The sequence below is a fragment of the Grampus griseus genome (assembly GCF_964374135.1).
Source record: "Grampus griseus genome assembly, chromosome: 11".
In the NCBI taxonomy this organism is placed as follows: domain Eukaryota; kingdom Metazoa; phylum Chordata; class Mammalia; order Artiodactyla; family Delphinidae; genus Grampus; species Grampus griseus.
Genome location: NC_139005.1, coordinates 42,086,533 through 42,108,376, shown reverse-complemented (window position 1 = coordinate 42,108,376; position 21,844 = coordinate 42,086,533). Strand labels below are relative to the sequence as shown.

The 21,844-nt window shown below is 52.3% G+C and overlaps 1 protein-coding gene across 1 annotated transcript; it reads left to right on the top strand.

Moving 5' to 3' along the window:
* Positions 1-1,942: 1,942 nt before the first annotated feature.
* On the top strand, positions 1,943-15,711 carry KRT84 (keratin 84; the record flags this gene model as incomplete). The annotated part of the gene is given in 12 exon segments (XM_082666163.1): positions 1,943-2,002; positions 7,932-8,348; positions 8,352-8,462; positions 9,702-9,910; positions 10,509-10,569; positions 11,044-11,139; positions 12,060-12,224; positions 12,353-12,478; positions 12,982-13,202; positions 13,667-13,698; positions 15,232-15,410; positions 15,412-15,711. Coding segments are annotated over 12 exon segments (1,977 nt in total).
* Positions 15,712-21,844: the final 6,133 nt, after the last annotated feature.

The following is a 21,844-nucleotide window of genomic DNA, read 5'->3' as shown; positions in this document are numbered from 1 at the left end:
CACCACATGGTCCCCTGCATACGTCCTAGAGAAAGTCTGTCATGTCTGTACTCGGCAGCCTCAAAGCCTGGGCTCTGCCTCCCCAGCCAGGTCCCCAGGCAGGGCAGGTGCAGACCTGGGGAAAGCAGGGAAGATAGGCAGCAGACTGGCTAGGGAGGGGCACCCCCTAGCCTCCTCTCCCTCTCGGGAGCCCCAAGACCTGGAAATGAGACTTGGTGGCAGCGGTTCCACCCTCTGCCTGACCCTGATACCCTCCCCGTTGCCTCACTGATCCCCTGTAACAATCCCCCCACTACAGATGCCCCCTTGTGGCTCCCCTCTCCTGAGCGCTGGGGTGCATCTCCTCTTCCCCCACAGCCCCGCATAGGGCATCTCTTCTGTGCCAAGCCCCGCATTAGAAGCTGGTGATACAGAGGTGACTACAACATGCTCGGAAACCTAGAGTGACTCTCAGCCTCACAGAGGAGTCATGAGCAGTGACAGCCAGAGAGAATGGAAACGACAAGGAGAAGCAACTTGTGATTATGCCAGGCAAGGAGATCAGAGAGAAGCTCACAGAGAAGATTACAAGGACAGGGTCTGAACGGACAAGGGTTACTGACTTATGGGCAGCATATTAAAAAGAACCCATCCACTTGCTTTTTCATTCACTCAATATAATATTTATCAAGCACCTGTCATGGGTCAGACCACCCAGGGGCTGGTGTCTCTGTGGTGAACAAGGCAGCCCCAGTCAGGGCTGACCTACCAGGAGGGACAGTAGACACAGTTCCTAGAGCCCATGGTAGGGACCATAAACTGGTGCAGCCACTTTGGAAAACAGTCCAGCAGTTCTTCAAAATGTTAAACACAGAGTTACCATGTGACCCAGCAATTCCACTCCTAGGTAGATACCCAAGAGAAATGAAAACATGTCCACACAAAAACTCGTACGTGAATGTTCATAGCATCACTATGCACAAGAGCCAAGAGGTGGAAACAACCAAAATGTCCATCAGTGGATGAATGGATAATCAAAATTTGGTCTCTCCATACAATGAAATGTTATTTGGCCATAAAAAGGAGTGAAGTACTAATACGTGCTCCAACATGGATGAACCTTGAAAACATGAGGGAGATAAAAGAAGCCAGACACAGAGACCACACATTCTATGATTCCATTCATATGAAATTCCAGATTAGGGCAATCTACAGAGACAGAAAGCAGATCTGTGGCTGCCTGGTGGGCTGGAGGGAAGAGGAGATGGGGTGGCGGGGACAGCCAAAGGTTTCTTTTGAGGCGATGAGAACATTCTAAAAGGGACTGGGGTGACGGGTGCACTTATCTGGGAATATACTAAAACCACTGAATTGTAATTTTCAATGAGCGAATTATATGATATGTGAATTATATCTTAATAAAGCTGTTTTTAAAAAATGGGGCCCTGGCCCCAATCCATGCCCCTGGGGCTTACAGCCTCCCTGAGGGTACAGACCTGGAACAGGAAATTACAGATGTCAGGCTTGTTGTGAAGGAGGACGTAACTGAGGGTCCTACCCTGGTCACGGGCCTCGGAAAGATCCCCAGAGGAGGGGGCAGGCAAGCTGGATCCCAAAGGCCAGCAGGACTGAGGGGAAGCAAGGAAGCCCAGCAGGGGCTCCAGGCTGAGGGATCAGCAGCTGTGAACTAGAGTGTGCAGCGTCAGACGGGTGAGGGCCGGTGGCTTTAGGGATGCACATCCACACCCGGGAAGGAGGGGATGGGACAACGGGGGCCTCATGGCCTCCATTCCCACTTGAAGCCCTGTCACTCTGGATCTGGCCCTAGAGCCAGCTGAGCTCCTTGCTGATTAAGCACTCAAAGCTCTGAAAACTACAGGAATGCTCGGCCGGCAGTCAGCAGAAACAGAGATGACAACAGGCCACCCACCTCTGTCCCAAAGATGACTACCCAAGGCCCAGGATGCACCCCAGTGGAGTAAAGGAGGAGGAGGAGAGAAGATTCCCCCACCCTCACAATGAGGTGGGCTTGAGCCTGGCGACCATCCCTTTGGGAATTCCCATCCTAGAGTGGCCCAGGCCCCAGGGGAAGGGAGACTTGTCTGGAACCGTCCACTAGGCAGACTCATCCCAGTAGTGAGGGCACCCCAGCTCAGTCCTGGACATGAGCTACAGGCCCCGGCGCATCCCCCTCAGTGCTGTGCAGCCATGCCCCCATTCTCCCCCTCTCTCCAGGGAGGAGGTGACTCTAGGCAGGCAGGACAAAAGTGCCTCCCGGTAGTTCCCTGGGCGGTTCACCTCCATTACCTGGGCAAACATCTGAGTTTCTCCCAGGACCCACCCTGCACCTATAGGGAGGATCAGGCCCCGCCCTGCCCTCGGAAGGAAGGGGGAGCTGACTGCTGGAAGCCAGAGCCTCCCTGCATTCCACTCGGCCTCGGGAATCCAAATCCCAGCCCTTCCCAGAGCGCCCCCGTGAGGACAGGTGGGGAACAGCCCAAAGAGGCCTGGGGCAGGTGGGAGGACCCTGAATGAAGCCCCTTGTTTTCGTGTCTGTCCCCCCGAATGTCTCCCATTTCTTGTCCCTCTTCTCTCTAGGAAAGCCTTCCTTGCCCCACTGTGCCCTCCCTCAGATGCCCTCTGCCCTTCCCCTGGGTCCCCCAGGATCCCTTGCTCATCCAAGTCCCATCAGCGGCCCCAGGTGGACCCACTACTGCCTCTCTCCCCTTGGGGCTCGGATTGGGGGAAATGGCTGCAGAAATGGAACTGGGGGCAGAGAAGGGGAACTTAGGATCACTGAGTCTGGTAAAAGGAAGAGGGTTGCACCCAGCAAGCATCCCAGCACCTAATCTTGATGTCGGCTTACATCACACCCAATAAAGGTTTGTTGAAGCAAACCGACCTGCACGCCTGCGAGCAGGTCACCTGTCACATTTCACCCTGACAGGTGATAACTGTGGGCAAGTGAAGAATTTGGGCTAAACCTGAAAAAAGTCATTCTGCCTGAAAGGGTGGGGACGGGCTCAAGCAAGAGGGGTGCTTTGACTCTCCTCGGAGGTGTTAGGATTCTATCCTAGCATCACTAGTCTGACAGGGCAGAGGGCTCTCTCCTCATCGCCCCCCTCCTTCTGCTGGGGGACCCCTGAGCTTCCCTTCCCACCAGGGCAGGTCTCAGCGTGAACACCTCCCGGTGAGTGCCTCTCTCCTGTGCAAACTTGTCCCTAGGCAAAACGGAAACATCTGAAGAAGGTGGCTTTAGCAAAGCCTTCTCACCATCTGGATTTCCCTGTCACCCTCCTCCCCTCCCACAGGCATGCGCGCACACACACACAATCTCACACACACACACACACACACACACACACACACACACACACACACACACACACACACAGAGTGCAGTCACTGTGCACCCAGGGTTCACAGGCTCTGCTCAGCCAATCAGGATGGCCCCTTCCCCTCCCATCCCCTCCTCCCTGCCAAGCCCTCATCAGCAGTTCCCCCTCCGCCCCAGGCAGTTAGCATCGAGATGAGCCAGCAAACTGCCTACACTAGCTCAGCCAGCAGATCTCAGGATTACATCCAGACCAGCTCCCAACAGGAAGCAGAAACTGTCAGAGCAGCAAAAGCCCCAGCCTGGAGTTTCCAGGACAACTCCCCTCTCCCCACCTGCTGAGGACTGTGTTTTGCATTGTCTGATGAAATAATGCCTCAGAAGTATAAACTGCTGATGGCAACAGCCCATCTCAGAAAAGGGGTTATGCGTGACTGGTCTCAATTACCGCCACCCCGCCTGGGCTGTTAAGGTTGAAGGAAGCTGAACCACAGGACAACCCCGGGAATGGCTTGTGGGGTAATGATGCCACAGCCACTGGAGTGGGAAGCAGGTGGGGTGCTGGACGGGAACAGAAATGACGGCTTACCAGTGAAAGGAGGATTGTGCAAAAGAGAGGGGAAGGGGGCAGAAAGAAAAAGAGGGGGATGGAGGGGGGAAAGAAATGGATGACAATAACCACACCAGGCTCCACACAGCATACACCCCAAACATTTTCACATGTAACCCGCACATACTGTGCAGTAGGTATAATTCCATTTTACAGATGAAGAACCTGAGGCTTAGAGAGGTTAAACAATTTCCCCAGCTCATTTGTATACCATGGAGGGCGAATGTTGCACAGTGATAATAAAAGGCAAGCAGACTTTTAGTTGGGTGTATTGTTGTTTTTAAGTTCTCTACAGACACGCACCCCTGACTGCCTGCATCCAGGGTGTGCCACTACCGTGCCCTTCCCATGCCACTGCCCAAGGTCACACTGCTGACTGATGGCAAAATTGGGACTGAACCCAGTTCCATTTGACTCCAAGGGCTGTGTCAAGTCTTCTGTTCCCGGCCTGGCACACTCACTGGTGTCCTCTATGCCATCCCTCCTGCTCCCCTCCCCTTTTCTCCTCCACAGGGGTCCCCCATCCCCTTCCCAGTCACCTGGATCCCCTTGCCTGGCCCCAGTGGAGGGGGATGCCCTTTCCTCCAAGCAGCCAGGCTCACACCCCAAGAGGCTGGAGCTGGAGGGCAAACTGAGCTCTTGGATTTCTGCACCATCCTCCTCAGGGTCATTCCTGTCCATTTTGGAGACTAGAGTCTCCTCTTCCTGAAATACTTACAAAGCCAAATGCCCAAATTCCTCTTCTTTCACCCCTGTCCTTTCTCCCTTTTTCCTCCTGCTTTTAATCTTTGCGGTGTCTTCATTCATTCAACAAAACCATATAGCATGCCTCCTCCATGTCCCCGTTATCCTAAGCAGGAGATACAGAGGAGGAAAAAAACACACAACAGTGCCTGCCTCCTGGAGCTTATATTCCAGCCTGGGAAGACAGGTGATAAACAGGCAAACCCGTGCAGGAAAGGACCTCAGACTGTAAGCACTGCTAAGGAGAAGAGGAAGCGGGGAGGGGGAATAGAGAGTACACAGGGGAGGGGCTTTAAGGAGGGGGCGACCCACGAGCAAAGAACTGGAAGAGTTGAGGGACCCGGCCATGTAGCCATTTGCAGGAAAAGAGTTCCCAGCAGAAAAACAACAACAACAACAACAGCAAATGGGAAGGCCTCTGAGTAGGAGTTTTCCTGCCTGTCTGATGGACACACAGGAGGCCAGGGTGGCTGGAGCAGGGTGAGCAGTAAGACGGATAGAGGGAAGTGAGGTCAGTGAAAGAGGAGAGCAGACTAGGTAGAGTCCTGTATGGCATTTACTCTGAGTGGGATGGGAAACCACCAGAGGCATATGAGCTTAGAAATGGCATGATCTGACATGTTTTTAAAGGACCCTTCTGACTATGGTGTTAAGGAAAGTCAGAGGGGCAAAGGAGGAAGCAGGGTGACTAGCTGGAAGGAGACTTCAATAGACCCTGTGAGGAGTGATGGGCTCGGACCAATATGGTAGCAGTGGGGTGATGAGAAGTAGTAGGAGTCCAGGTATATTTTGCAGGTAGGACTTGCCAATGGATTGAATGTGCGATATGGAACAAGCTGAGGAATAAAGGATGACTCCCAGATTTTTGGCCTGAGCCACTACAGGGATAGTGAGCCTGGCAAGTGGAACATATTTCATAGGAACAATCAATCGGGAGAACAGCTTTGGATAGATGAAGGCTGAGATACTAATCGATATCCAAGTAGAGATGTGGGGGCTTCCCTGGTGGCGCAGTGGTTGAGGGTCCGCCTGCCGATGCAGGGGACGTGGGTTCGTGCCCCGGTCCGGGAGGATCCCACATGCCGTGGAGCGGCTGGGCCTGTGAGCCATGGCCGCTGAGCCTGCGCATCCGGAGTCTGTGCTCCGCAAAGGTAGAGGCCACAACAGTGAGAGGCCCGCGTACCATAAATATATATATATATGTGTGTGTGTGTATATATATATATACACATATATATATATGTATATATATATATGTGTGTATATATATATATATATATACACATGTGGGGCACAGAAGGGATGCCCGGGATAGAGATACACCTTGGCAGTCATCAGTGCAAAGATGGTATTTAAGTCATGAGGCTGTATGCTGTCATGAAGTGAACAAGTATAGATAAAGACATGAACAGGTACAAGGGCTGAGCCCAATGATGCTGTGGTGTGTAGAGGTCGGGGATATGAGGATAAACTGGTTGAGAAAACTGAAAAGAAGCAGTCAGTAATATGTATAGAAAATCAGGAGAATGTGGTGTCTGGAAACCAAAAGAAGAAATTGTTTTAAGGAAAAGGGAATGATCAACTATGTCAAATCCTGCTAAGTTAAATGAGAGCTGGGAATGGACCAGTGATTTTAGCAACCTGGAGGTCACTTGCAACCTTCACAAGAAGTATTGTGTTATTATTATTTTTCTGCTTCTCCCTTTAGACATACACCTGATAGCTGGGGCTGTATAAAACAGTAGTAAACTATGAACAGAGGAAAACTTCCTCAACTTGACAAAAAATATATATAGCTACAAAAAAACTACAGCTAACATTGTACTTAATGGTAAGAAACTTGAAGATTTCCCACCAAAAATCAGGAATAAGGCAAAGATGCCCCCTCTCACCACTGCTTTTCAACATCAAACTGGAAGTCCTAGCTAATGCAGTAAGACAAGAAAAAGAAATCAAAGATATAGAGATTGGGAAGGAAGAAAATAGTGAAGACCTGAGATGGTTAGCTCCAGAGAAAAGCACATATCCCCTTCCAAGTAGAATCCCAAGTGAGCATGTAGTCAAGCACAAGTTTCCCCAGGCACAGACGAGTAGGACAAATCATGTCACTCTCTAGAATAGAAAAGGCAAACATCTGTCTCTGGGTCCTGAAATACTTGCGATATTGATTAACAATGATAATGATAGCCAGTGACTTAGAACTTTTCATTTCCTACCCAGATGCTTATTTCTTGGTTTCTCTCCCTCCTAACCAAGGATTCATCAATAATGCAAGGAACCTGCATAGGCAGGACTATAGATCAGCCCTAATGTGTATTCTGGGGGCTCAAAATCATGTGGTTAACTTTCCACACAGATACACGGCCAAATCATACAAAATTTTGGCCTCAAACTATGCCACAAAAGTATTGGTTGGTAGAAGTCCTCAAGATTAATCTCCCCCCAACACCAGGAGGATAGAGACCATCTTTTTATCTCTGTACCCTCGGCACCAAGCACATTACCTGAGAGAGAGTAACTGGTAATTGTCAAATGAATAAATGAACGTATGAATGAATGGATCTCCTTTGAGTGTCTCAGATCAGACATGTATCTACACTACCCCAAATGAGCTTTAGTGACGATTCAATTTTTATGTAAACAGTCAAATCAGATCATAAAGGTTAGATAAAACACTGCAAAATGTTTTTGGACTGTTTAATCCATCTCCAGGAATGCAACCAACTGTATTCTCACCATATCATTTCTTACTCAGAGCTATGAAAACCCTGCCTGTCTTCTGCACACCCCCATCTGTTGAGGGGGTTATCTGTATAGCTGCATCCCTTGCAGCCTCTTGCTGGAGCAGTTACCATCCTAACATTCTGGTGGCTAGCCACACTTACTGTGGAAAGTCTATTGGATTTATGACCAAAGCAAATTAAGGTCCCCATAATGGCAACAGTGGTGGACTTGTGGAAAAAGTAGGACCATAATGTTTACGTGTTTATATGTTTTTAATGTTTATAGGTTCGATGTTATGGCCCTGATTCTGAGGAAAATAGGTGTGTCTGAGATTAGCTCATTGTGAAGGAGGTTACAGGCTGGAAGATTTTCTGCTAACTACCCAAGCTCATAAATGCTTCCAAAGGGCTTTTTCCATTTTTAGGGGGCCAATCCTCAAATCCCCACACACATAAAAGTGCTTAGAGGGCTCCACCGGCCTCAGAGGGCCTCCCAGCTCCGGCTCCCCTGCTCTGCAGTCGCTGCTAGCTTCTCACCCAGGACACCGTCACACCTTGCCGCTCCGACACAGTCAGCTCTGGTCGCCGTGTGGGCAGCTTCAGCTCTTGCTCAGCAATGCCCCCCCAGAACCTGAACCACTTCCGGGCCAGCTCTGTCTCCTGCAGGAGTGGGCCCCGCTTCCAGGGTCTTAGCAGCTTCGGCAGTCGGCGTGTCATCAGGTTTGGATCGTGCTCACCCCGGATAGTAGCTGTGTGCCCTCGGCCCATCCGCTACGGAGTTGGCCTTGGTTCTGGCAGTGGGATGGCCTTTGGCTTTGGTGATGGGAGTGGTGCTGGTCTGGGGTTTGGAGCTGGCAGTGGCCTCGGCCATGGCTTCGGCGGCCCTGGCTTTGGCTACCAAGTTGGAGGAGCTGGAGTGCCAGCAGCCCCGTCCATCACAGCAGTGACTGTTAACCAGTGACTGCTGACCCACCTCAGCCTGGAGATTGACCCTAATGCCCAGAGGGTGAAGAGGGATGAGAAGGAGCAAATTGAGACCCTCAACAACAAATTTGCCTCCTTCATCGACAAGGTACTTACGACAGCTCAACCTCTGGGTCTGGGATGATGCGAGCTAAATGCACTGAGATGTTCTTTCCCTTAAGAAGAACGGGTCCAGACCTAGGGCATCGACCTTGACCCCAGATCCTTCAGGCACCAGCCAAAGGCATGGCTGTATGATTTCCGGGTCACTCTGCTGCGGAGCCAGGACGAGCCCAAGGAAGCACTGCATAGAAGGATAGATTAAGACAGTGGTGGTGTCTTCTGGGGGAAGGAGGAACATCCAGCCAAATCTGAAGGCATCTGAACAAACTAAGACCTACCACCTAGTCGCTTAGAAATATCTCCCAAACAGGCTAGAAACACTAACACCTCCACCAGGTGTTGGCTGGTACAGGTTTAAGAGGTTTTATCCTTTGAGATCCTCATGCTCTCTTTGAAGTTTCCATGGTTTCTGAGGCTGAGTGGCCACACTTATTCAGGCTTAAAGAAATGGAGAATGGAGTTGAGTAATTTTTGTACAAAGCAAAGAATTCATACCCCTCCCCCACCTGGGTTATCCAGATTCAGCTGAGTCACCTAGATTGAGGGAAACAGTAGGGAATGACCACTGGTGGTCACTGGTCTTCAGGCTGATGAGAGGAACAGAGAGGTGGAACTGACACAGCCCCAAACCCCAGACCGTGTCTCCATGAAGTGGGGATGCTCTATTGTGTCTGAGATTGGAAACTCACCTCTGTGAGCTTCATTTCACTCCGAAATGAGGGGTTGGAGCAAATGGCCTCTATGTTCCCCTCCAGCTCTATAAGTCTCAGCTGATGGAATTTCTGAGGTGATGGGTATGAATTATGACCTGAGAATTCCCACCTCCTAATACCACATCCCAGCCCAATGTACTTTACTCTGCTCCTCCTTCCCTGCTAGGGATGGCTGAAATCAGTTTTCAGATACAGGCAAACCCCAGCTCAGGTAGAATCGATCTCCAACTTCCCAGTGAATCAGCCCTCACCTTTCTCAGAGGGTTGAAAGGGAAATGGTTGAAGAGCTTTGGTTCCAAAGCTTCTGTTTGTAGATAAGCCTGGTTGAGCACAAGGAGGGGTCGCAGACCTGCTCTGCAGATTCTACTGAGTTAGAGGAGGAGCTAAATTCAACAGAGGGGGGAACGATGTCACCACAGGTTTAAGTCACCTCTGGCCATCTGAGCAACGTTGACATACAGGTGACTATATCAAGCACTTCAATTGCCATGTCTTTGCCCCTGTGGATTTAGGTGCGGTTCCTGGAACAGCAGAATAAGCTCCTAGAGACCAAGTGGAACTTCCTCCAAGATCAGAAATATGCCAGGAGCAACCTGGAGCCCCTCTTCAAGAACTACATCACCAACCTGCAGAGACAGCTGGACGTAGTGAACAGCGAACGGGCCCGGCTGGAGGCTGAGAGGAACAACGTGCAGGATGTCCCTGAGGGTTTCAAGAAGAAGTGAGTGGCTGCTGGACTGCACTGACCTAGGATGGGCACGGGCTGGTCCCCAGAGCAGCGGCCAAGCTTGGGTGAGAGCTGCCGGAAGGATCAGGGTTGAATGCTGGTTTCAATTCCCAGCCTGAAGACAGGGGTGGGGATGTGATATGTATGGGAGGAGGAGGCCCTCCATGGGTCCTGAGGAGAAAGGAGACTTGGAATTGGGCATGGTTGTCCCTAATCCTGCCTGTGAGCATGGGTGAGTTGACCCCAGGAAAAGAAACTCTCTGATTTTGAGAACAGTGCCTAAGTCCAGCCACAAATAAGGTCCTACTTCCTCTAAGTGCAATGACCCTAAGGCTTTTCCAGCAGAGGAGCACAGCAAAGGTCCAGATTTTCAGACCCCACATCCAATTTGAGAAAGTAAAAGGGATTCGGAGAAACCAAGGGCTGTGGACTCATAAAAGGTCTTAAAGATGGGACAGAGTGGATGAAAACATGCAGGGAGCCAGGCTCCTGGACGGAGCAGAGAGGTCACAAGAGGTGATAACTGGGGAGCTGGGAGTAATCGGCTCTCAGTTCAGAGTGAGAACTCACCCTCTTCATCCTTATCATCCACATATGAAGAGGAGGTGGAACTCCTGGCCAACGCTGAGAATGAGTCTGTGGCTCTGAAGAAGGTAAGGAGAGCAACAGGCCCAGGCAAACTTCTCCTCCAGACAGACAAATGTTCTCGCAACTCCAGGACACTGCCCGGACAGACCTGTGAATACTCGCACACAGTGGACCCCCTAAGGTCACAACCGCTTCCCTTCGAAGTTCTGATTTGGCCTCCAGTGACTTAGGATTGGGTCTTCATGAGAGCAGAGGTCTGAAGGGATGACATTTGAAGAGTCTTGGATTATCCAGACTCTTCTTGCCTCTAAATAAGCATCAGAAAATGTCCAGCATCCCTGGGGGTTTCATGCTATATAAGGGAGAAGAACAAGAGTCACTAAGCTGTATTTCCACCCAATGACTTTCCCATCTGTCCCACTTGGCCTGGCCCTGTGGGAACTGGCCTGGTCTTCCCACCCACCTCCAGAACCCGCCAAGGCGGGGAGGTTAAACAGTGCGCAAGTAATGAACATTTTATCCTTCTCTCTTTGATACAGGATGTGGATACAGCTTTCTCAAATAAGTCTGATCTAGAGGCCAACGTGGATACCTTAACTCAGGATATCAACTTCCTGAAAACCCTACACATGGCGGTAAGGGGTCATCCCCTCTGAGCTATCCAAGGAGCTCAGTGTGTGGTCTGGACTCCCTGGGGGATTCACTGGACTAGTGTATTTTCTAACCTTTGGTATCATACCTCTTTCCTCCCATCAAATCTATATCCTCTATAGTTGATGCATGTACAAGCGGAGAAGGTAAGGGGAGCAGGCTTCTCGGCAGCCTGACTCAGGTCTGTGAATCAGCTCCTTGGATCCATGAGCCAACTTCTGTTGACCAATCTAAAGACTGGGGTCTAGGAATGTCACTTCCTATCTACTGATGAGAAGACCCTGGAAAACTGATTTTCTAGGAGATGTAAGAAAAATTGTGTTACCTAATTAGTCAAATGAACTAGCGATCTTTTGCTTCTGTTTGGTCTGGAACGATCCCAATCAGAGCTAAATGGCTGGCTCTGAGTGGAAAGGCTGAAGAAAGCTCCCCCTGGGGCCCTCACCTTGCAGGCCAGTTCCCAGCCCTCCCCCAGCCCCACCCCTGGTTCTATTAAGGACTTGGGATATAGGAATTCCTAGACCACCATGTTCTAAAATATTGTCAGCTCTCAGTGATCCAGACTGGCACAGCCACTGTGTGGATAAACCAAAGAAAGTTTAAGCTTTAGCATGGTCTCCTCTCCGCCAAGTCCTTAGGCTCCCATGGTTTTAATAGTCACCTAAGAAGTTAAGATGTTAAAGGAATGTCTCCTAGTGTATAACAAGGGTTTAAAGTCAAACTGAAACGGTTCTGGGCCACCTCTTTTTCTTTGCTTTTGGTTTGGATGATCTGCCCCATTGCTGTGCTCTGAACAAACAAGCAATGCTCTCTCCCCCGACTCTGCATCCTGGGGACCCTGTGGCAGAGCCCCGGCCACTGACGGGACTCTGAACCCATCTGTCTCGCTGATCCTACAACACAGGAAATCCAGTTGCTGCAGTCACACATCTCTGAGACCTCAGTCATCGTGAAGATAGACAACAGCCGGGACCTGAACTTTGATGGGATCATCGCCGATATCAAGGCCCAATATGAAGAGACTGCCAGGCGCGGTCGGGCTGATGCAGAGGCCTGGTACCAGACCAAGATGGGCAGGAGAGCACTGGGGAAAGGGTGTATGCAGCCCTGGGGTCAGACTCATGGATGACAAAGTGGGCTGTGATCTTGACCCAATCTTCAAGCCCTCGGAATACCCCTTTCTCCCCGACCCACCAGTATGAGGAGATGCGGGTGACAGCTGGCCAACACTGTGACAACCTGCGTAACACTCGGGATGAGATCAATGAGCTGACCTGCCTGATCCAGAGGCTGAAGGCAGAGATCGAGCACGCCAAGGCTCAGGTGGGCGAAAGAAAGGAGAGAAAGCCCCACAGGGAGGACAGGCAGGGCCCCAAGCTTTGGGGAGCCCAAGTCTGAAGATGTGGGGGAGGCCACCAGGACCCAGAAACAGAGGAATAAAAGAATTAGTCCAGGAAGACTTCCTGGGGGAGGAAAATGTGGAACCAGGGAAAGAGTCTCCCATGTAGAAGGAAAGACCTGGGGCTGACTTAGAGGGGCAGGTGAGGCAGAAAGAATGGCTTTACTCTCTGGACCCCATTGGTCTTAGAGCAGCAGAAATCAGTAAGTGCAAAATCAGTGAGGCTAGAAATGGAAGATAAGCCATGTTCTGGTCCCTGGTGACGTCAAACTACAGGATGACAATCCCTGGGAAAGCCTCCTCCACGGGCTCCACCCCTGGCTTAGCACCATGCTGTGTGCCCACTCACAGGGGGCAGAGTTTCTAGTCTGACCTGAGGATCCCCTAGTCCCTGCCAAAGCCCACCTGCAAACTGCCCTCCCCCCAGCACTGCAAGCTGGAGGCCGCTGTGGCCGAGGCAGAGCAGGGGGGCGAGGCAGCCCTCAGCGACGCCAAGTGCAAGCTGGCGGAGCTGGAGGCCGCCCTGCAGCAGGCCAAGCAGGACATGGCACGGCAGCTGAAGGAGTACCAGGAGGTGATGAATGTCAAGCTGGCCCTGGACATCGAGGTCGCCACCTATAAGCGCCTGCTGGAAGGCGAGGAGAGCCACTAAGTGCTCTCAGTGCGGCAGGTGGGAGTGGGGTCAGACTTCCGGCTTCTAGAAAGACTAAGCGGGGGAGGGAACTACGTGAAGAATTGCTGAAATGGGCACCCTCTAGGGGTAACTATTTTTTCTGCAAACCTTAGGCGGGTTGTCCTTGGCAGGGGTTTAGAAGATGGCTCTAGATCTGTGCCTCTCAGTGCAAGCCTGTAGACGGGCTGCACCAGAATCACAGGGAGTTCTGCTCGATTGGTTAGCTTGTTTTAAAATAAGAAAGAAAGAAAAGAAGAAGACATTCCCTCAGATATTTTGATTCAACAGTTTTGGGGCAGGGATTAGGAACGTGTCATTTTTCAAAGCTCCCTGATGCTTGTGCAGCCAAGGGCGAGAACCACTGGTCCACTGAGCCCTCTGGTAGCACCTGGGTTTTCAGGGAATGACACCTTGGGAACTTGTTTCTTTCTCTCTCCAGGATCTATGAAGGTGTTGGACCAGTAGACATATGTAGGAAACTTCAGTCTTTTCCTCTTCACACACTTCTCTCCTGGGGCCCTTCAAATGTCCTTTAAACTCAAGCCCACATTGGGGTCAGGAGCCCATGCCAGACTGGCCATGACAGCCAGGGGAGCAGGGACCATCTGGCCCCTAAACAGACAGCATCCCTTTAGCTGAGGTCTGAGACACCCCCAGAGCCTTCCTCCCCAGAGCCAAGCAATCGCAAAGGTTTGCAGGGCCTGGTAGGTGGGAGAGGGTTCCAGAAGAGAGTCAGCCTTTTTGCTTTGGGTGATCTTGTCCTTCAAGGGCAAAGACCAGAGGAGGAATGGAAAGGTCTACGCCAGGGAGTTCCCTCACCTCCTGATGGCAGGGGATGGCAAGGCTAAACGCAAGTCCCCTTGCTACTGCTGCGGCTACAGCCACCAAACAAAGCGCTCAGGACCTGTGCTGGGCTCTGCAGGGTAGGGACACAAAGAAGGTGAGACCCAGCCCCTCCTCTCCAGAATTATAATCTTCTTGAGATGGGTCCTATCCACCGTCAAGCTAATCCTCAAAACCCCGGGGGGAGGAATAGGCATGCGCAACCCCCTTTTACTCGATCAGAGAAGATACAGGACTTGCCAGAAATCACAAAGGTAGTCAGTGGCACGGCCAGAATTCAAACCGAGATTTCTGATCCAAAAGCGCAAATATACACAGCTGTGTATGCTAAACCGGGTGGGTCACAGATGGCAGGAAGGATTCTGGTGAAAGGAGAAGGAAGATAGGGAGGCCGTCCACCCTGGGGGCTGGTCTAAGCAAGGTTTAATCAGATTAGGGTCCTGGGTCATGGAGGTGTGCCCAGTGAAGACCAGAGGGCTAGAGAGCAGAGCCATCAGTGGGTCAGGAGGAACGAAGGACTACCTTTTTTTTTTTTTTTTTTTTTTTGCGGTACGCGGGCCTCTCTCTGCTGTGGCCTCTCCTGCTGCGGAGCACAGGCTCCGGACGCGCAGGCCCAGCGGCCATGGCTCACGGGCCCAGCCGCTCCGCGGCATGCGGGATCCTCCCGGACCGGGGCACGAACCCGTGTCCCCTGCATTGGCAGGCGGACTCTCAACCACTGCGCCACCAGGGGAGCCCAGGACTACCTTTTTGATGGGCAATGTGGGGACCGCCAAGGAGCATGATATCATTGGAAGAGAGAAGCCCTGTGGCTTCATGGAAGCTACTGACGCAGCTGCTGGGTAATCCAGATCGCTACCCGCCTCACTCAACCCAACCTGGCTTTGGCCGTATATAAATGGTGGTGGACTTATGGCTATAGGCCAACACCTGGGGAACTGGCTGAATTCTTCCATTTTAGTCCGAATGTTTGACTTCAGTGGAGTCACAGCCTTTGAGACACCCAGACAAGAGAAGGGAAAAGTGGGTACTGACTATGTAGACAGTAGGAACTACTCGGACCCAGGCCACTTCCCCTAATGCCACCGCCCGTCCCTCCCCCCACCCCCAGTGGGAGGGGGAGGATGAGGCAGCCTCACTGAGGGTTTCATCCTCCCACAGCGGTGAGCAGCTCCCGGGGCGGCCCGGTGTGCGGGCCCGAGCCTCTGGTCACCACCTGCAGCCTCTCCGGCGGCGGGGTCACCATCTCGGGCCGCAGCAGCAACCGGTCCAGCGGCTTCTGCAGCTCGAACGTGGGCGGGGCCCAGGTCGTGGGCGGTGGGGACCCGCTGAGCGCGGGCTTCCAGGGAGGGGAGCTCCGTGCTTGTGGGAGAGACCTGCGCCCCCAGCGTCCCCTGCCCGCTGCCCACCGAGGGCGGCTTCAGCAGCCGCGGTTGCAGCGTCCGCTTCGTGTCCACCACCACCTCGAGCCGAGCGCCGACCAGCCACCAACCAGGAAGAACCATCTCCACGGCTTCTGCTTCTGTCCCCAAAGTGCCCGGACTCTGGGCCGAGGGCGCTCTAGGTACCCATCCTGCCAAGAAGCCGAGGGCTGCTCTGCCTGGCCTGTGTCCTCTGGGGGGATTTTTTTTCACCACCTAAACGCTCCATCCACAGCCCCAGCGGACTGGCCTCTCCCTGACTCCCAATTTCCTTCCTTTGGGTCACTCCTCACCACCCAGCCCAAAGACCTCAAGAAATGCAGATTCAATACAATTACAAAAATCAGCATGTTGGTCCTAGCTTTGGATTAACTTAGAGAATGGAGAGCTGGCTGTCCACACAGCAGGTGTCCTCAAGCCACCGTCCTCTGCTTCCCTCCCCTTCCTTTCCCTGGCAGGAGAAGTTCCTTTCCTTCTCTTCCTGACCCAGAAGGATCCACCGTTTTTGGTGGGCCAAGCGATCCCAGAGATGGTTCTTCTCTGAGCGGCATAGGTCCTAGCTGCTTCTCTTCCTGGGGTGTTGGTGTAACCCTGGCATGCGAGTCCACGAGGTCGGTGAGTGCTGGTAGAGAGATGGACCCTGCAACACTCCACGCCCCTGCTGGTGGTGTGAGGGAGGCCCAGCTCTGTTCACTGCAGGGGGGTTTATGTCTGCGTGCTCCAGGGAGGCCTGGGCTGGGGTGGGTGCCTGTCTGTACTGCTCTTTGTGTTGCTGGGATTTCAATAAACTTGCCAAGCTAGCATCACTAGGACTCTGGCCTTTCCTTCCCAATCACACTGGGGACGGGGGAGCTTGCCTCCACAGTGATGCACAACAAACGGTTGCTACTGTTTTGATGGTGATGGTGGTGGTGGTTCTAGTTTTACTACTAATGGAGAAGAGCTGTGTTCAGCAGCTCAGCCACTCCAGGACCAAACAAGGGTTGATACCGAAGTGTCAGCGGACTGTTTCCAGCGTCTGCACCTGCACCGAAGCCCCAACTCTGATCCGCAGGCAGGCGACTCCCTAGCCTTTCCAGCTCCGGCAACCAGGACTGAGCCTCTGCGGGGCTGCCTGTGGGGCTTTGCTGCCCTCTGCTGGCCACCAACTTCCGTGGAGACACCGCACCAGGGCATTTTCAAAGCACTCCCGCAATAGGATTTTGCGGAGGGAGAGGGGAGTTTTTTGTTTCGTTTTTTTTCCTTTTGTTTTTTTTAATCAATTTCCCTAAGTTTTTTTTTAATTGACGTATATTTGATTTACAATATCGTGTTAGTTTCAGGTGTACAGCACAGAGATTCATTTCTGTATACATATACAAATATATATATAAATATTCCTTTTCAGATTATTTTCCCTTATAGTTTATTGCCAAATATTGAGTACAGTTCCCTGTGCTATGAGAGGGGAGTCTTTTAAAAACAAATTGTTTTCTCCAAAACTGTGTTTAGGACACAAACATTGCAACACTGAATAGCAACTTTAGGAAAAGAAATCCACCCCCTCACTCACCAGCCCAGCACAGCACTGTTTTCACCATCCTGTGTCTCTGTCAGCCTGGGTTCCCACAGATGCTCAGAAAACCACAGGCTTGAATCAGGAAAGAGCCATGGAGGGCTCTGAGCGCCATGGTTCTCAAACTAAGTGCGCTTCTCAGGACTCAAGGGCCAGAGTTTCCCATCAGTGGCATTTAATGCCACACATAAAACATTTAAAGTATCCAAGACATCCATTCATTTACACAGTCATTCAGTCAGCAAGTATTTACTGGGCACTTACTCTATCCCCAACACTGTTCTAAGTGCTTGGGAACCATCAATGAACAAGATGGACAAAAATCCTGCTTCCATGGAGTTTATTTTGGGGTGAGAGGAAAGACTGATAATCATCAAGAAATAGAACAGACAGGCCAATTATAGGGTGTGCTAGAAGGTGTTAAGTGTTATGGAACAAAGAAATAGATCAGAGCAGGATAAGCTGGATGGAGAACGCTCTGGGAGGGAGAAGGCAGGTTGCCATTTTTAAAAGAAATGCCAGAGAAGCCTGTTTGAGTAGTGACGTTTGGACAAAGAGCCACAGGTGTCAACAGAGCGGGCCATGTGGTGGAGGGAACAGCATTCAGGGCAGAAGGGCCAGTCAGTGCAAAGGCCCTGAGTCAGGAGTGGGCCAGGTGTGTCTGAGGAGCAGAGGGAGGCCGGTGTGGGTGAAGAGAGCAAGGGGATGAGGTGAGAACTGTAACAACAGGGACAGGTGGTGCATCATTAGGACTTTTTTTTTCTTTCTTTTTTTACTTTGAGTGAAATGGAGAATTATTGGGGCATTTGAGCAGACGAGTGACACAGCTCAGTGTCTTAAGGGTATCACTGGAGTGGGGGTGGGCAGGGCAAGCAAAGACCAGCATATCCATCTTTTTTTTAAAATAAATTTATTTATTTATTTTTGGCTGCTGTTGGGTCTTCATTGCTGTGCGCAGGCCCTCTCTAGTTGCGGCGAGCAGGGACTACTCTTCATTGCTGCGCGCGAGCCTCTCATTGTGGTGGCCCCTCCCGCCGCGGAGCACGGGCTATAGGCACGCCGGCTCAGCAGCTGTGGCTCGTGGGCTCCAGAGCTCAGGCTCAGTAGTTGTGGCGCACGGGCCCAGCCGCTCCGCGGCACGTGGGATCCTCCCAGACCAGGGCCCGAACCCGTGTCCCCTGCACCGGTAGGCGGGCTCCCAACCACTGCGCCACCAGAGAAGCCCCATCATGTCCATCTTATCTGTTTGTATAGCTGGATAGATAGACAGACAGACAGACAGACAGACAGATAGACAGATAGACAGGCAGGTTTATATAGCTGTTTTCCTCCTAAGATTTAGGGAAATGGTTCTACTGCTAAAGAAGAAGAGAAGGAGATGAAGAAAGAGAAGAAGACGAGGGAGGGGAAGGGAGGGTGAGGAGGTAGAGGAGGAGGAGAGGAAGAAAATTTCAAAGCCACTAGTATGGTCCCATTTTGAAATTTGAGGCTCTGTATTTACTGAGCATCTGCTCTGGCCCAGAATAGCCACAGGAAACAGCAAAGCCATGAGAGAAAGCTGCCTGCAGGAAGGCATGTGGACAGGGTTCGGGAGGAGAGTCTAGAGTTCCTGGCAGGGAAGCCCATGAGAGGAAAGATGGGGTGGCCCAGGGAGCAGCTTTGCCAGCTGGATGAGGGGCCCAGCCCCGGATGCGCTTGGGAGGGTCCGGTGTTCATCCAACGCCTCTCTGTGGCTCTGACCTCACTCCTCTCACATAGGGTCTCTGAGTCACACCCAAGTCTTGCAAAAGTCAGAGGAAGTGTCACGGGGCTAAAAGACCCTTCAAGAACTGTGTCCCAGCATCAGGAGGTGGCGTAGATCTGGACGCATAATAAAATTGTGGAAAAGACCGGCAGAGATGAGGGGAGATGCCCAACTTGAATGAACTGTGTGGGCAGCTACCAAGGCCCTGATCAGGACAGGCCCACGGGAGCTCTCAGGGTCAATCCCAGAGAACTAGTCAGCCGGGTCAACAGGCAGCTCTAAGGACACGTAGGGCAAGACGAGAAGGTATCAGCGCTCTCCCATCTTTGGACAAATCCAGGAAGCTCTCCTAGGGGCAGGGGGATTTTAAGCACAGTAGAGAGAGCAGAAGGGAAGGCAGGTAGTGAGTGCCTGGTGGGTGGAAGAGCACGTGTGCCCCCAGCAGGCATCCCAGCTTAGGCAACATGCGGGAGGAGGATGGAGCATCAGCCGTGGGTGTGAGTATGAGCGGTGAGGCCTCTGGGGAGCCGCAGGAGAGGGACTCCAGGAATGGAGCAGATTCAAAGGGAGTCATGGAAGCTGCCAGGGTGGAGTAGGAAACCTCTCTCAGCCAATTAGCGCTTGAAGACTTCCTGGAAAAAGTGGCCTCTCGGGAGTATTTTAAATTATGGGAGGGCCATGGGTTTTCGAGTGGACATTCTGACACTGGGTGTGGCTTTCAAAAGGTGGGGGGAGCACAATGGGACAGGACCAAAGAGCATGATGAATGCCAGCACCCAGGACAAGCGGGTGTGGAGGAGGCTAATTGGAGTTAACCGGGCAGCCCTGGAAAGGGCATTTAGTGAGCTGCCTGCTGAGCCAGAGGAGGAGAAATCACAGCCTTCCTCTGACTAGTCCAAAAAGACTTCCTGGAAGAGGTGGCCGGCTCTTCCGGGACATTCCAGGCAAAGGTGTGACCAGGGAGAAGCCTTGGGGATAGGGAGAGGGGGCCGGAGAACACACAGGGCACATGTGGGCAGTAAATGAGGAGAAGGCCAGTGAAGAGAGATCCAGCTCCCACCCCAGCACCCAGACAAGGATCTGGTCTCACTAAGCAGTGTGCTTGGGTGATGGGTAGAGAGGGGCATGGCTCTATGGGTTCTCTGTGCCTCCCTTGGGTAGAACCAGATGGCAAAGACCCAGGTCCCATAGGTCTACACAAACCCCCCAGGGCGTTGTGCCAGATTGGCCTGATCTGTGAGTTTCTCACTTGCCCAGGATGACTGGGAACAGCCCCACAAGGACTCAGCCTCCCGCTCCAGCCCAGCCCCTTCCATCCGAAGCATGTGGACGGTCTTCCTGAGCATTCCCCACTGGCCCTGGGCTCTGCTGCCACCTGCAGTGATGCGAACTTCACCCAGCACCCACGAGCACATCCCTGTGCTGGGCGGGGCCTGCCCTCACTCCCGGCAGACCCGCCCAGGGGCTCACACCCTGGTTCTGAATAGTCCTGCTGGTCCTGGATGGGTCTTTCATTTCTGAAGGCAGTGGGGTATCTCCCGGTCTCCTGAGCCCCCTGGCTCTCCTTCCCCATCCTCAGTGCCTAGGCCCAATTTGAGGTGGAGGCTTGCGGGGTGTGTGTGTGTGTGTGTGTGTGTGTGTGTGTGTGTGTGTGTGTGTGTGCTGGGGGCCTGAGGGGACAGCTGACACAAGAACCTCCCTCTGGGGCTAAGCCTCCGCTCCCTCCTGCTACCAAGAGGCAGACATGGTTTTCCATCCTCTTCAATCAGCTGAAGGAGAGCAGAGGCTCACAGGAGTTGAGAAGCGGATGAGGTTTTATGGGATTTCCAGGCTGGCAGAGCGGAGGGCCCGTGCCTCCTCCACCTCCCATGCTCAGGCCCCACCCTCCTCACTTTCAAAGGGTCCGAATCCCTCTTGGCCACAACACACCATCCAGGTCTACACCACCGTCAGTCAGTGAGCTCACTGTCCGAGGCTCAAGAATCCATCCCTGGATCCAGGCCCACAGGGCCCCACTGGAGGGGTGGGGGCTGGGAAACCATCCCCCGTGCTCCCCAGTATAGTCTCCTCTCTCCACCCCAGACTCCACCCCAAATTTGTACACTAGTGAGATCAGGTTAAAGAAAACATTAAAAGCAAACTTGAAAGGATAATGAAATCATAAATCTGCAGAGGAGGTGAAGCCTGTGGACGGGGCAAGGAGCAGGCCCACTCTCTGCTGGGTGGGGGGATGCAGGGGGTGGCAGGGGAGTTTCTGATAGGAAGCAAGAGTCCCTTTCCTTTATACAGACCCTTTTGGTCCCCAAAGCACATTCTTGTATATTATCCACTTAATCCCCCCAACAACCCCAGAAGATAAGAATGAATCCCACATTACGGCCAAGGAATCAGAAGCTCAGAGAGGTTAAGAGCTTCCCCAAAGCCACACAGCTAGGAAGTGTCCAAGCTGACATTTATACCAGGTCCTCCAGTTTGGATTCCATTGCCCAGATTGCTAAATGCCAGTGGCTTCACCGTAGGTGACTGTATGATCTGAAGACTATTTAGGGCCAGCTAGTGGGGTCTCCTGCTCCTTGCCCACCCAAAGTCTCTGCCCTACTTGGAAGGACAGGCGTGGGATGTGGAGATAGAAACCAGTCAGCTTGGTGCTGGGCAAAGACCTGCAGTGGATCTGGCTGTGAAGACAAGGGCAGACCCAGGACAGAACGTGGGGCATCTGAGGGAGGATTCAGGGAACCGTGGCACAGGGACAGCATTCGGTTCTGGGAGGCTCCCTGGAGGGGTTGTCACCCTCAGAAGAAGTTCCTCAGCTCTTCTTCCTGAAGTTCCTGACCCCTCAGGGGCCTGGCTATCCTCCCTCAGCACAGACCACATCCCTAGGTCTGTGCTCAATGAACATTAAAGACTACCCATCATTATCCTAATAAATGGCCCCGGGACACACAGGGATGCAGGGATGTTAGCAGGAACGACGATTTCAGATCCCCCAGGAGCCAGAAATCACAGTGTCCTTGGACAAAAAATAAGCCACCTTCCCGCCCCCGTCTCTGTGCA